At 39.0% G+C, this 16,328-nt stretch overlaps 1 protein-coding gene across 1 annotated transcript; it reads left to right on the top strand.

Moving 5' to 3' along the window:
- Positions 1–1,703: 1,703 nt before the first annotated feature.
- slc25a5 (solute carrier family 25 member 5) lies at positions 1,704–4,724 on the top strand. The gene is made up of 4 exons (XM_076292511.1): positions 1,704–1,923; positions 3,483–3,969; positions 4,055–4,195; positions 4,282–4,724. Exons 1-4 carry the CDS (start codon positions 1,807–1,809, stop codon positions 4,437–4,439), a joined length of 903 nt encoding a protein of 300 aa, XP_076148626.1. The 5' UTR covers positions 1,704–1,806; the 3' UTR covers positions 4,440–4,724.
- Positions 4,725–16,328: the final 11,604 nt, after the last annotated feature.

Here is a 16,328-nt window from a genome sequence, read left to right as displayed (position 1 = left end):
TGTTTCATTGGCATCACACACAAGCAATGGCAATAAAATAGTATACTGGAAGTTGTTTGTTGGTGAGCACATCCAAGGCAGGTGCTGGACAAAAAGTGCTAGGCTATAAAATGGAAAAAGGGTGGAATGTCTGCACACTTGCTCCCATCAGGATTTTTTTAATGACTAGTGAATAGTCATTAAATAGTCACTGGTGAATAGTCATTAAAAAAAACTCGGAGCAAGTATGCGGACATTCCACCCTTTTTCCAATAAAATAGTATACACAATTATATTACTGTTTTGTTATTGCTTATTCAGAGAAAAGTTTATGTTTTGATGCGCCTAGGAGTCCAGAACTAGTGCCAGTTTTTGATGTGCGACGGCTACTGTAGTTCTAAACGAGGCAGCGCTTGAGAGGTTGGTTGCAATATAGTACCTAACCTCTAGATGGGAGAAATTCGTACACAGGGGGGCTTTAAGTAGGCCTAATCATTGATCATAATGGTAATCACCCACTCTAACCAGAGACTTTCTAATGTGGAGACACAGCACTCAAAAAATACTCCATAGAAATGCATGGGGCTAGTTTGTCACGCCAATATGGCCGTTGTCTACACATATCCCACCCCTTCCTTGGCAAAACGTCGACATGTGAATACATTGAGCCAATCATATGGTGTGTTGTGAAGACATCGTGCCAATCATGTGTTGTGATCTCGCCGCTGGAGCAAGATTGGTGTTGTGAAGCCTTGCGCACGCGCATTTCTGCCGAATTGGATGCCCGACGAGTGCCCAAAAAGCGTTGTCAAATGGCCGCTGAGTGGAGGGACTTGCCTAAAAGGACTTTGCTCTAACTTATTTGTAAAAATGTGTCTGTACAATTTCATATGCATTATTGCAGTATTGCTGATGGTAAATATATAATGGGGATTAAAATGGGTTTTAAAGTTATTTGTCTTTGTCCTCTGCATTTTGTTGGTTTCATCCCGATGAATATACACCCTTCTCACACAAACGTTGCCACACTAAAGACATGCCAGTCACAGACACCATTTCTTTTCCACTTGTCTGTATACCTTGCATAGTTTGTATGGGTTAAATGTTACATTGCAATATTTACTATAGACTGGATATCTTTGATTTTTAGTTGCAATTACCTGTTTCTGTTGATACAAGCCTTTTGTCACAGATCTTTGACACAACCATAATGCAGTGACAAGTCAAGGACACTCTTGCTATGACCTTCCAGGTCATCTATGGCCGCTGCCTTGCTCTCGTGAAGCCTCTGAAACTATTCTTCCTTTTGATTTAAGGCGGACTGAGCCTTATCTCTCTAGGGCTCTGGGACTGTCATTCACTAACATTATGACATTAGTTCTATTTGTTTTAATAGAACTTCATAGGAACCACATAAACCATTTGTTTTTAAAACAAAGCGCATTATTCGTGTCTTGTGATGGAAAACATTGTAGTCCAACAGTAAATCTCTATCAGTAATGTGTTTTATACGATTGAGTGGTTACTGAGTTGTACTAAAAACATTTGACGATCAAGTTGTGATAAATTCGTAGGCTTCCCCCATAGACTGTAAAAAATAGGCTTCCCCCCTCCTTTTCCCTCTTTTAGCCCCCACCGATATCAGAGAAACAACCAATAGAAGCCCGAGCTTGAGATCGCGTTTTGTCTCGCGAACTCAGCACTTTTTAAATCAGTACAGAAACTTGTTCATCGGCCATTTCGACTGAGCCGGCAAACCAGCCCAGAGTCGAGGCGGAGGATCATTGCCCTGTTCCGAGTCCGACCTTAATCCGAAATCGCCCGAAAATGAGTACCGACACCATGGTCATGTCCTTCGCCAAGGACTTCTTGGCTGGAGGTATTGCTGCTGCTATCTCCAAAACAGCTGTTGCTCCCATTGAGAGAGTGAAGCTGCTTCTTCAGGTAAGCCGGTAACTTGAGAATCGTGAGTTTGTTAACGTGAGCTAACTAACGTTAGCCAACGTGAAGTTGTGCTAATGGATGGTTTGATTGAAAGGGGAATCTATTGTTTCCCTGTTCTAATCTGTTGACAAATTTATGGTCATACAGTTAGCTATTTGGGTGGTTGAACTATATTGTGTCATTCAGATTGTTGCTCGTCTCTGTTTGTCATTCAAGTGGGTAGAGGTGATGACTTTGAGGCATGTCGTTTACGGTCGTCTCCGCGTTAGCTATCATAGCTAACGCTAGCGGTCTAGCTAACAAAGTCCACCATTACGTAACGGGCGGTTGATGGCTAATGAATGACGAACTTAGGAATGCTAGTTGGTGACAAACGTCAAAGGAACTGTTAATTCACGATTTGATCCTTTCAATTTCGCATTTTCAGAAACCTTTTAAGTGCACTACTTTACCGTGGCCGTTAATATTAAATCATGTTAATAATGTTAAATTAACGTTAGCTTGAAGTTAAGTGGGAGTGGTTGGTTTGCCAGCAGGTTCAATTTAAATCCAACTTTCAGCCCAATAATCTTATGTAACTGTTATGACTTCAGTTAACAACGGGCAGACATTTACACTAACCTTAGTTTATTTTGGATTCGTTAATGTTTTTATGTTAGTAGTGTGAAAGGCAACCAAGTTCAATTAATCTTAAAACCAAGTTGGGAAAGTTGACTGAAACGTCGTGTTTCGTGTTTGATCCAAGAAACCAGACGTGCATACAATATAACGTTAGTAACGTAGTCTCTGTTGTGAAATGATTGCGTGTGGCTACTGTAAACCACTTTTACCACTATTTCCTAGTAGCTCTTTGCGTAATGTTCGCTATCGGAAGTCAAGCGAACTAGCACACAAATGGCCAAGGTCGTGGGAAGGGGGAGGCCTCGGCCTAGCAAGCTAACACTAGCTGGTTAGCTAGCGCGGATGTGGAACTAATTGTTCTTGACGAAAAGAATGTGTGAAGTTAATAGTAACATTTGGTCATCTAAAGTCTGGGTATGAGGTTGAACATTTGACGCGTTTTAAGCATGCCCTGTCGCCTAAGGTTTCCACCTTTATCATTTAACTTTGACGATGTAATCTAATCTCATTGTCTGGGTAGAAGGATGCTGCTAATGTTAGCTTGCATTTGGCTAATGGTTATCGTTAGCCAGATATGTTTGCTGTCCTCTAAGCACTGGCTTACTTTGCAGTACAGCGTGTTAAAATTTGATTCAGTCGAGTATGTCCCTTTGTTTCTCGCCATTTTAGTTCAAATAGCTTATTGACCCGGTTAGACTGCGACGCCCTTGTGTGCTTGTGGAGTGTTGACCTCCATCTTGAGATTGCAGGTGAAGTTGTGGGACTTCAGATAGCTTGGCTAGCTACCGGTTAGTTGGCCAACTAATAGTGTGCCTAAATTGTTTGACAGTAAAAGATGAGAAACTGCTATGGCTGCATTGGTCAACATGCGTCTTTAAATTGCTCCTTGTCTTGAATATGTTTGTCTATGCCTTCTCTGACTTACTGTTGGTTTACAGGTGCAACATGCAAGCAAACAGATCACCGCTGACATGCAGTACAAGGGCATCATGGACTGTGTGACCCGTATCCCCAAGGAACAGGGCTTCTTGTCCTTCTGGAGAGGTAACCTTGCCAACGTCATCAGATACTTCCCCACTCAGGCCCTCAACTTTGCCTTCAAGGACAAGTACAAGAAGATCTTCCTTGATGGTGTTGACAAGCGCACCCAGTTCTGGAGATACTTTGCTGGTAACCTGGCATCTGGTGGTGCTGCTGGAGCCACCTCCCTGTGCTTCGTCTACCCCCTCGACTTTGCCAGAACCCGTCTTGCCGCTGATGTTGGTAAGGCCGGAGCTGAGAGAGAGTTCTCTGGCTTGGGCAACTGCCTGGCGAAGATCTTCAAATCGGATGGCCTGAAGGGTCTGTACCAGGGCTTCAATGTCTCTGTTCAGGGCATTATCATCTACAGAGCAGCCTACTTTGGCATTTACGACACCGCTAAGGGTAAGTTTTCCTTTATTCTTATTATTATAATTTACATTTTTAATAAATTATTATTTTCTTTAATGTTCTATTCCTCTCCTTGCAGGTATGCTGCCCGATCCCAAGAACACTCACATTGTGGTCAGTTGGGCAATTGCTCAGACTGTAACCGCTGTTGCTGGTCTTACATCCTATCCCTTCGACACCGTTCGTCGTCGTATGATGATGCAGTCCGGACGCAAAGGAGGTACTTGACTTAAATTCTCTTGGCATTGGCATAATTTGTGCTGTTGGGGGACACGTGAACTCAATCATGCTTTTTTTGCATTGCAGCTGATATCATGTACACTGGCACAATGGACTGCTGGAAGAAGATTTCACGTGATGAGGGTGGCAAGGCCTTCTTCAAGGGAGCTTGGTCCAATGTTCTGCGAGGCATGGGCGGTGCCTTCGTACTGGTCTTGTATGATGAGTTGAAGAAAGTCCTCTAAACCTTTTCTATGTCCACCATAAATGTTGTGAGGTGTCTGTAACATATCTTGTACATTTGGAAGGACTGTCAAATTCCGCCTTATTTATAGGGACCAACTAGTATGTTTACTAGTTGTACTGGGGGAATTGGTTTTTCTGTCATTTTGGCCCCTTTTTATTTTCTGTTTGGTTCCCCATTCACATTGTCATTCCCAGGATTAAGCAACCATACCGGGTATTGAAACCCGTCATCCAGCCGGTCTGTTTTTAGTCATCACTTTAATAAAGACAACCTACTGAACCTACTTAAGTCTTGCCCTTGATTTGTGTTTTGGCTAGACTTTAATGTGGTTTGTGGCACACCTGATCTTTAAAAGGAGTTTAGAAAGTCTAGTGCTTGACCATTGTGACATTACTGCACAAGCCAGTGTCACTTCCTAAGGTGAAACTCCAAACCTTGGTTGCCCTCCAAAATTGTAGTTGGTATTCAGCCAAAGACAGCTGTGAAATCTTCACCCAGGCAGGGTATAATCCATCCAGGTCTGTGGACATTGAACGTCATCTAAATTAATTGATACAGTTGTTGATTTAAATTGACTCTTTCCTTTTGCAATTGTCTAGCCAGGTGGTACAGATGGTTTTTTCCATCAGGTAGTAGTAACGTCATGTGATGAGACTGGGATTAGCTATGGCGTGAAGTGGATTAACGCCATCGTCTAAATATACATCTTATCTCCTATCAAGCCTCTTTCTGCCTTCAGCTTTGCTGTAGTTTAACCTTTGTGTTAGGTGAATGAACTAGATGGAGTCTAGTTTGTCTAGACTAATGTCATTCTATTCTTCTAAAAATGCCACACGAAGCCTTTAATTTAGTTGAGGGGGGTAATATTAATAATTGGGTGTTGACATGTTTGTCCACGTGTCTGTACTTGGTTGCTGGTGAGGAATGAATGAAATGCCAGTTTGGACACATGATCCTGACAGCTGCAACTGGCTGAAACTATTCCCTGTCAGCACGATGGGGGTCCAACTACATGTAATGGTACCTTCTTGCTAGATGTAGCCTAGCCATAAGCTTACACTGAAATTTGAGCTCTTGTGTCACCTTGTCAACTAACACCAATACGACCAAAGGTCTAGTTCTGTCATGGTTGTGCATGGTCTCATGCACACACACTATAGGGACACTTGGCATTGCCTATCTGCTATGCAGCTTATTCTGAGGAAGGGCAAATTCATTAAATTAAAATGAATGACATTTATGTATTCGGTGAGAGACTGGGTTGTTAGAGCTGGCAGAACACTTCACATTTGGATTAGTGACTCAATTGGGATCACTGTTCACTTTTATCTGTATTGGGAAGTGCATTGTCTGTGCTTGGCAGGCCTAGTCTCTAAATGAATTGAGGTCACCAGCTGATATTTCGATGTATCATGAATAGCCAAGGATTCGTCAGCTGTTACAAGAAAATAGTCTGTGAGGGTGCAGAATTGGGTAGATTTTGTATCTTTTTTTTGCCTGAAGGTAATAGTATACCTTTAGCCTATTTAGTTTCTGGGAAAGTTCATTGAGGGAATCCCTCATTTACAATGAAGCCGAGATTACATGGTCACAATACAAATTAATATACAAGTAGAGAAAGAGTAATGCACACTAAAATACAATAAAACTCAAGAAAAATATATTAAAATAATAAAATAAGATAAGTAAGAAAAAATAGATGAATAAATAGGGTATACAAAACAATAAAACAATAATTAGGACAAATTGAAAGTAATTTAAAGTGCATTCCTGTGAATTCATGCCCTTGTAGTGTCCACTAGTCCTACACCAGGTGGAATGCACTATGCGTGAGCTCAGCGGGTGCAGATAGCAAAGAACAAATCCTACTGTAGGATCACACGACTTGAGCCGATTACTCGGCAGTCCAGTTAAAGGGACAAACGCAATGTTTGATCCTATAGTAATTTCACAAACGTGACATGATGTATGAATATCAGCTTTTCCCTCCCTCCTACAGATACCGCTTCCACTAGTCTATTTAAAAACATGCGTTGGTTCTCAAGATGGCATGAATGGTGCGTAGTAGGTAGACACGTGATTACCACTGGAATCTGACATGGTAGCCTCATAGACAGTAAAAAGCCCAGTTAGTATGCCCAGAGAATGTCCCATAGACGGGCTCTGGTATGCCTGGCTACCAGTTTAGGGGTAGCTACACGGCAGTCGAACTTTGTCAAGGTTAGGCCTAATAGAATACGGCTGTCGTTCTGTCCCTATCCGTAGCCAGTGCCAATAATAATAATGAAAAATAACCCGGACACATCTAAGAAAACCACGTTTACAACATGGCGGTGGTTTGTAATGCAATTCTTTCCACTAGAACTGTGATATCGCTACGTATCGAAGTTATGCAACTTCAAACTGGGCAGCCTAATTTAAAGCCCGTTTCAGCATAGTTTAGAATTGTGTCCTATTTCCGGAAGTTCCTTATTATTTTGAAGGGGAAATGATTGAAAAGATTTAGACAGTAGACAAATGGACAGTTTTTGTCTCCAGCGTTCGACCATCAGAGTAGGCCATTAGCCTACGTATATTCGAGTTTTTCCAAATTGGCCTCGCCGAATTCAATTTTTAATAACAAACGAGTAGACGCCCTTAAATCTGTTCCGATCAAGACAGAATATGTAGGCATAGGTCATGTATTGTAGGAATACGCCATCTGGTGGTGGAAAAACGATATCCCACTACTGTTTTGTAGAACCACTTGTTGGAACCCTATGGTTGGAACTGGTCATTTTTTCTTCCTCTCTGATTAACCCATTAAGGAAACCTTCTGCCACTTTTGAGATATAGGTTCTAGAGATGCGCGGATGGGCTATTATTTCAACCGTAACTGCATAGCAAAACGTATCATCCATCCGCCATCCATCCGCACCAACGTTTTTTGACCAATTTTCAAAACCGCACCCGCCCGCCATCCGCTGGTTGTTTTAATGGGTGATGCGGCGCTGACGTGAGGCTAGAAAGCTCTTACCTGTTCTAGAAAGACTGATCCAATATGCAGCAAATATATTAAAAGGCTAAAGTCCTACATTGGCTATGTTGTAGCCTATCCCCAGAATATCAGCAGCAAACTCGGTCTCGCAAAACAGTCTCCAAATAAAACGCACATCGGCCTGTAGCCTACAATTTTATCATTGTAATAAAAAACGCAATTTGGCACATCATTTCAACATGCTGCTATTTAGCCCAGTGTTTCCCAAACTTTTTTTCTGGCGACCCACTTTTTAAAAATGACAGACCATCGCGACCCATTTCACTTCAAATCTACCCTGCAACCACCAATATTGTTTTAGGCCACAGGTTCTCCAACTTTTCTATGCCTCCCCCAACCATAGGGGAGCGCGGGGCACAAAGTAACACTTTTTGGTTATGGCTAAATAATTCTAAAATCATTTGAGTTTCACTAGTTATACTTTTTAACAAGCAACATACATATCTCTGTTACACATATGCACTGGAAGTTTGTTTGTAGGAGCTACTGTTCTTTTACAATTCCACCGAGAGTGGCGATAGGTGAAATGTTACAACCTGCCCCATATGCGGGGTTAGTTGTAACACTCATCCCAAAGGCTGTTTTTAATTAAATTAATTCAATAAATGTATCTGAATGTGTATGATAGAATAGGATCTGACTATTTATGATACATAAGTCATGAACTAACAACAGACGTGTGTCGAAAATTGACTTTATTTTCTATACGGAGAAATAACATGAGAAATATGCGCCAATGGAAGCTAAGAGTCTAACCAAGGTCAATCCTGCCAAGAAAAGCCCTCAAACCTGAAAACACATGAGGCAAAATGCAAAACATCACAAAAACTAACTAAACTAACACTAATACGCGCATATTTTTGTATTGCAACATCATTATACAGTATGAGTGGCTTAGTTGTAACAGCGCGTTACAACTAACCCCGCTGGGTCACGTTTGTTATAAAATAAGCTAGCTCCTGCTATGAGTTGGCTACATGTTTCAAAACGGTGTTCATTTTTAGCCTACAAGACGGTTATTAAGATGATACAAGATTGGAGTCAGTGAGCTGCACCCACAACTCAGTATTGGAAAGACAAGTACAACCTAGACATTTACGTTGATGTCTTCAAAAGGCGTTTTGCTGCAGATCTACGTGGAAACACGTCCATACTGACTGAAAATTTGTGGAACACCGTCTCATAGTAGTGTGATTAACTGACCAATAGCATGCCTCGATCAACCCCCTGCAAATAGGGAAAAAGTCCGTGTTACATTTAACCCCGCGTTACTTTGTGCCCCGCGCTCCCCTACATTGCTAACCGTGGTAAAGTTGGTTTTATATTGGACGTTGGATATTCGACACATTCGAAAAATCTATTTAGCACTGACTACGAGGGTCAAATTTGTGTCAAACCAACTTTAATGTGTTTAAACAAGGCCTGCCTATATTACACAAAGCTTCTTTTGTCCAAAAACCCATGTTTTGATTTTATGAATTTTTTAGGCTGATAAAAGATTTCAATCTATTATGCGGCTTCACCTTTTGACTTACCCATACTAAAACACATCTCCTGAACTCGGCTTAGTGCCCTTTCTAGTACACAAAGCTTATTTTTCCCTAAAACCTACTCTTTGATTTTATACAATTTTAATGTTAAATGTTTCAAATCTATTATGCGGCTTGCCCTTTTGACCTACCCATGTCAAAACACATCTGGTGAACTCGGATTACTGCTCTATATAGTACACAAAGCTTCTTTTTCCCAAAAATCCATTCTTTGATTTTATAAATATTTTTTAATGTAAAAAAAATGCTTTAAATGCTTTAAAACTATTATGCGGCTTGACCTTTTGACCTAACCATGTCAAAAGACATCTGTTGCACTCAGCTAACTGCCCTTCATAGTGCACAACACTTCTTTTTTCCAGAAACTCACTCTTTGATTTTATATTAATTTTTTACTTTATAAAAATGCTATAAATCTATTATGCGAATCGACCTTTTGACCTACCCATGTCAAAACACATCTGCTGCACTCAGGTAACTGTCCTACATAGTACACAAAGCTTATTTTTTTCAAAAACTCTTTCTTTGATTTTATATTATTTTTTTACTATTCAAAAATGCTATAAATCTATTATGCGACTTCCCCTTTTGACCTACCCATGTTAAAACACATCTGTTGCACTCAGCTAACTGCCCTTTATAGTACACAAAGCTTATTTTTTCCAAAAACTCACTCTTTGATTTTATATTAATTTTTTACTATTCAAAAATGCTATAAAAAAGAAGCGTTGTGCACTATGAAGGGCAGTTAGCTGAGTGCAACAGATGTGTTTTGACATGGTTAGGTCAAAAGGTCAAGCCGCATAATAGATTTAAAGCATTTTTTTTACATTAAAAAATATTTATAAAATCAAAGAATGGATTTTTGGGAAAAAGAAGCTTTGTGTACTATGTAGGGCTTCTTTTTCCCAAAAATCCATTCTTTGATTTTATAAATATTTTTTAATGTAAAAAAAATGCTTTAAATGCTTTAAATCTATTATGCGGCTTGACCTTTTGACCTAACCATGTCAAAAGACATCTGTTGCACTCAGCTAACTGCCCTTCATAGTGCACAACACTTCTTTTTTCCAGAAACTCACTCTTTGATTTTATATTATTTTTTTACTATTCAAAAATGCTATAAATCTATTATGCGGCTTGACCTTTTGACCTACCCATGTCAAAACACATCTGTTGCACTCAGCTAACTGGCCTTCATAGTACACAAAGCTTATTTTTTCCAAAAACTCACTCTTTGATTTTATATTAATTTTTTACTTTATAAAAATGCTATAAATCTATTATGCGAATCGACCTTTTGACCTACCCATGTCAAAACACATCTGCTGCACTCAGGTAACTGCCCTACATAGTACACAAAGCTTATTTTTTTCAAAAACTCTTTCTTTGATTTTATATTATTTTTTTACTATTCAAAAATGCTATAAATCTATTATGCGACTTCCCCTTTCGATCTACCCATGTTAAAACACATCTGTTGCACTCAGCTAACTGCCCTTTATAGTACACAAAGCTTATTTTTTCCAAAAACTCACTCTTTGATTTTATATTAATTTTTTACTATTCAAAAATGCTATAAAAAAGAAGCGTTGTGCACTATGAAGGGCAGTTAGCTGAGTGCAACAGATGTGTTTTGACATGGTTAGGTCAAAAGGTCAAGCCGCATAATAGATTTAAAGCATTTAAAGCATTTTTTTTACATTAAAAAATATTTATAAAATCAAAGAATGGATTTTTGGGAAAAAGAAGCTTTGTGTACTATGTAGGGCAGTTAGCCGAGTGCAGCAGATGTGTTTTGACATGGGTAAGTCAAAGGGGGAAGGCACATAATAGATTTATAGCATTTTTGAATAGTAAAAAAATTATATAAAATCAAAGAGTGCGTTTTTGAAAAAAAGAAGCTTTGTGTACTATGTAGGGCAGTTAGCCGAGTGCAACAGATGTGTTTTGACATGGTTAGGTCAAAAGGTCAAGCCGCATAATAGATTTAAAGCATTTTTTTTACATTAAAACATATTTATAAAATCAAAGAATGGATTTTTGGGAAAAAGAAGCTTTGTGTACTATATAGAGCAGTAATCCGAGTTCACCAGATGTGTTTTGACATGGGTAGGTCAAAAGGTCAAGCCGCATAATAGATTTATAGCATTTTTGAATAGTAAAAAATGTATATAAAATCAAAGAGTGAGTTTCTGGAAAAAAGAAGCATTGTGCACTATGAAGGGCAGTTAGCTGAGTGCAACAGATGTGTTTTGACATGGTTAGGTCAAAAGGTCAAGCCGCATAATAGATTTAAAGCATTTAAAGCATTTTTTTACATTAAAACATATTTATAAAATCAAAGAATGGATTTTTGGGAAAAAGAAGCTTTGTGTACTATATAGAGCAGTAATCCGAGTTCACCAGATGTGTTTTGACATGGGTAGGTCAAAAGGGCAAGCCGCATAATAGATTTGAAACATTTAACATTAAAAATTGTATAAAATCAAAGAGAAGGTTTTAGGGAAAAAGAAGCTTTGTGTACTAGAAAGGGCAGTAAGCCGAGTTCAGGAGATGTGTTTTAGTATGGGTAAGTCAAAAGGTGAAGCCGCATAATAGATTGAAATCTTTTATCAGCCTAAAAAATTCATAAAATCAAAACATGGGTTTTTGGACAAAATAAGCTTTGTGTAATATAGGCAGGCCTTGTTTAAACACATTAAAGTTGGTTTGACACAAATTCGACCCTCGTAGTCAGTGCTAAATAGATTTTTCGAATGTGTCGAATATCCAACGTCCAATATAAAACCATCTTTACCACGGTACATTACCATAGGATCCCTGCTTTGAACACGGTTGTGTTGCATTTTGAGCACCATCAGCGTGAAAAGTTGGAAATGACTACTGAAAAGATACGTTTTAATGCGCATCCGAGAGTAGGGGAAATTTTCGCATGTTGTGCAGTCGTCATTCGTCAGCATAGTAAGCTGTTCCTGTATTTCTAAAAAAAAATGTTGTAGGCTACGTTGCGTTGCAGACAAATGGGTCCATAACACTGTGGACGTCAATTCCAATGTAAACAGCAAATAACTCAAGTCGTTATATTGTATTGTTGTATTATATTATATTGTATAGTCGTTATATCAGAACAAGAGGCGTTTGCGCAATAGCCTGAAGAATGCGCCTTTACTTTGGAGTTAGCGAGGTAGAAAACGAGAGGAATAGTGTTTAAAATGCCCATTTAAATTGTAGACTATAATGCACTGTTGTGCATTTTAAATCAGAAATAAGAATGTGAGGAGGTTGCTATTAACTTTAAAGATTGCATCTGCAATCGAAACTGTATGCAAATTGAATGGCCTTATGTCCGGTCTATGGATGTCTGCTTTAGTTGACAGCGCGGTCACTAGATTTGAATCGGTAAAGTTGAGGAGCTGGTATCTATTAATGTTCGTGCAAATAGGCGGATTCATGTCCCTTGCAGTTTGCAACTGCGAGGTACATGGCAGGCGCCCCACAGAACGGTTTCATTTTGAGAGGTAGCCTAGATATCCATGCTGGCATCCCCTCTGCGATGCGTTCGTCCCCCAGTTTCATGCGCCAGTTTCATGAACTTTTATGACAAAACCGTGAGTGTGGTAGTTAACAATCTACATCCTAATAGAAAACTATTAGCTTTCCTGGTATCAAATGACAAATGGTATCAGTTAGGCCTATAACACAACATAAATTGTGCTGGCGACCCAAATAAAATCTCCTGCGACCCACCCGTGGGTCGCGACCCAGACTTTGGGAAACACTGATTTAGCCTACTAATTAATGCCTATTGTACTTTTTTTTTGCAAAAAGAAAGAAATCCTTAATAAAAATAACAAGTCATTCACATTATAGGCGACTTAGGGTGACACTATGACAAGCCTGTTCTGAAGACACATTCATTTTGACTGGGAAGAGAGCACGTCTTTTTCAGACAGACAGTGCAATTCATTTTATACCAGCAAACCGATCGGACAAACTATGGCGCCTCGATATTAAAGAAACGCCGACTCTATTCATTCCAGTGCAACAGTGCAACGTGCATGTTCACATTTTTAGTAATGTAGGCTAACAGAGTTGAAAAATAACCTCACTTAAAGTGAATTCTTTCAGAATTTTCTATACACTGGTTTTTATATGTTTAAAATGTTTTCATATGTCGTACCCATTCACATGAGTTTAAAACATGAGACATTGCGACTGCAATAGTATTTTCATTTCTACTTTGCATTTCAATATTTTGAGCATTTGCGCTTCCCGTACTCCAGTCAGAACTAGTCTGCTGGAGGTAAGCTGTGCATATAGTGCTCCGTGAATAATTTTGTGTTTTAATATAAAATAACATGTTTGTCTTCCACACTGGTTCAAATACGTATATACATAAGTTTTATTAATAGATCATTTCTGCAAGTAATGCTAGAGTGTTGTCTAAGATGGTATCTAATCGAGCTATTGTGGGCTACGTCTTTTTGGCGGCAGCCGTTAGATAGCTTTATGAAGAAAACACTTGCAATTTCTTGATTTCCTTTTACATTTATACTGTAGATTTGGGTATGCAGTCGTCAATCGTCTAATCTCAGTGGATTCTTTGTTTTATTTGTGAATGCAGGTACGTTGTTGTTTATACTGTTAATGAATCAATACTTGTTGTGAATTCAATGGGGGGGAAAAAACTATACAATCACAATGTGTGCCAACTCTGTATGTTGTTTTTTCTGCATGCTTTTATGTTTGTTTAAACTGAATTGAACAAGTTATGCATTATTTTATCTATGTTCAGGAATAGCATAGACAATGCTAGCCAGTCAGAACTGCTGGAGATTTGGGTATGCAGTCGTCAATCGTCTAATCTCAGTGGATTCTTTGTTTTATTTGTGAATGCAGAGAAATAAAAACAGTGAGAAGAGTTCGTGTGTTGAGCCATGCATTATCATCACAACTGACACCTGCAATAGAGAGTGCCGTGACCACTTCAGGATCGTCTGGATCAGCTTCAAGCAGATCGCCAAGGGCTGTAGTGGGGTTGTTTAAGGCTGGTTGGGGGTTGGTTTTCACTTCCAAGTTGAAGTTTAGGGTCTATAGAACAATTTGAGTCCGAGTGTGAAACACACAGATAAAAAATGGCCTCTGGGGGGCGCCGTAAAATATATAAACTGCTACTACTTTTCATTAGATTATCCAATTTTAACATATGAGGTATGTATGGATTCAGAATTAAAAGGAGAAACTGGTGTGCTAAGCATTTGGTTACCAGATTAAAAACACACTTTATAATAAACACACTTTTAGCCCATGGACAGCAAAATTGTGCTTTTTTTTAGATAAAGGGTGGAAATGCCCTCAAAGTTGCAATGAAACATCATTTTTAACTAAATTCTTTGATGCAACAGTTGCTTTTCTGGACCAGTGAGTGACATTTGGGTAATTTTCTGCGGCACACCTGATGATCTCTCACGGCACACTAGTGTGCCCCGGCACAGTGGTTGAAAAACACTGTCGTAGGCCTAATCCCTTGCATTGCCACAAACAAACATTAGGCCTATGATATCCCATGCATGATAGATAGATAGATAGATAGATAGATAGATAGATAGATATACTTTATTGATCCCTAGGGGAAATTCAAGAAATGAATTTTTTCATGTAGTCCAGGCAAAGTAAGGTAAGATTTCTCATGCTTATTTCAGACTGGTTTGTTGCAAAATTGGTGTCTATTTTTACATGTTGGCCCTTTGAATCAATGGAAATGGTTGTTGATGGGGATTGACTGATAGACTGTCTGTCCAATCAGAGGGGGCTGTATGATGCCTCGTTACTTTGCACAATTTTGGCTAAAACAGTAGACAGTATGTTTATGTAAGTGAATGAAGATAAATTGTAAAGGTTGAAGATGGGGTTGAATGGGGGTTTCTGGGTTATAGGGCCAGATAATAGCGGTATTAAACCGATGATGTATCATCTTGGGGTCACCAAGTCCCCAAAAGGATCTTCAAAAGTGACCTCACTGCTAATAGCTTATTTAGAGGGCATGCAGGTAAAAGCCTGTCCAGCCATTTAACTATTAATGTAAACGGCAGCAGTTACTGAATGGTACAGTGACTTTATCTGGAAGTGTGGTCTATTGTCAGATGAAATGAAAATTGAGCTCTTTGGCTAGAAACTTTAGATGTGTTTGGTGTACATAGAAGAATGGCTATACTGAAAAGAACCCCATGCCTAATGAGAATTATGGTGGAGGGGCTGTGCTATTGTGGGGCTGTTTTTATTCCCAAAGGCCTTGAGAACCTAATTAAGGTGCATGGTGTCATGAACACCAAGAAAAACCTGAACATTTTCAAAGGAAATCTGCCAATCTCTGCCAAGACACTAAAAGTTGGTCATGATTGGATCATTCATCAGGTCAATGAACCAAAGCAAATGTCCAGATCAAAACAGATATTGTTTGCTGAACACAAAATCATGCTTTAGACATTGCCATCTCAGTCCCCTTATCATACATTTGCTTCCCTTCAAGGTTGGATTTTTCCTAATTTCTTTCATTGTGAGATTACAATAAATCACCAACAGATTGTTTTTTTATACCAGTTTTTAGTCAACTTTAACCGAGGTGCCAATAATTCTGGAGGTTACTGTATATAATTGCTATAATTATTGCTATAATTTTAAACTATATTTTCTGATTCAAAGCTGAACAACTGAACAGCTGAACTACAGCTATAAAACTGACTAAAAGCTAGATTCATGTCAATTCAGGTTGGTTTTTACAAAGTTAAATTGTGTTTTGTTTTATAAATCATGATATTGAATTATGCAGTGCAAGATGCCTCAAAGACAGACAAATGCAGAAAGAAAGCCACAAAAGGCAATGGATCTCTCTCTCTCTCTCTCTCTCTCACACACACACACACACACACACACACCACACATACAAACAAATAGATAAAGATTTCACCTGGTGGGGTAAATGATCTATATACTATAGTATGATGTAGTTTGTTGTTAGCCTAGAAATCTAGTTGTAAGATTCCATGTAGAATTTTGTTTCAATATGGGTCGCTATAATTTAACGGATTGAACTGTAAATTATGCTGACATATGTTTAAAAATCTTGTTTCACGTGCCCCTTTTTCAATTTGAGCCCCTGGCCCTCCAAAGATCTCTGCACGGCCCTGATATAGAGAGCTAAGCAATGCCCATGATGATGACTGAGCTGTGTAATGGGTCTGTTGCCTATTAGACTACTTTAGGCTATATCACGACTACTTCATGACTACCTAAAAGC

The sequence above is a fragment of the Alosa pseudoharengus genome, unplaced genomic scaffold (genome assembly GCF_046254945.1).
Source record: "Alosa pseudoharengus isolate Yale_2024_CS ecotype anadromous, Long Island Sound unplaced genomic scaffold, YU_APseudo_1.1 YU_APseudo_1.1_scf_19, whole genome shotgun sequence".
Classification (NCBI taxonomy): Eukaryota; Metazoa; Chordata; class Actinopteri; order Clupeiformes; family Clupeidae; genus Alosa; species Alosa pseudoharengus.
This window is presented reverse-complemented; position numbering and strand designations above follow the sequence as displayed.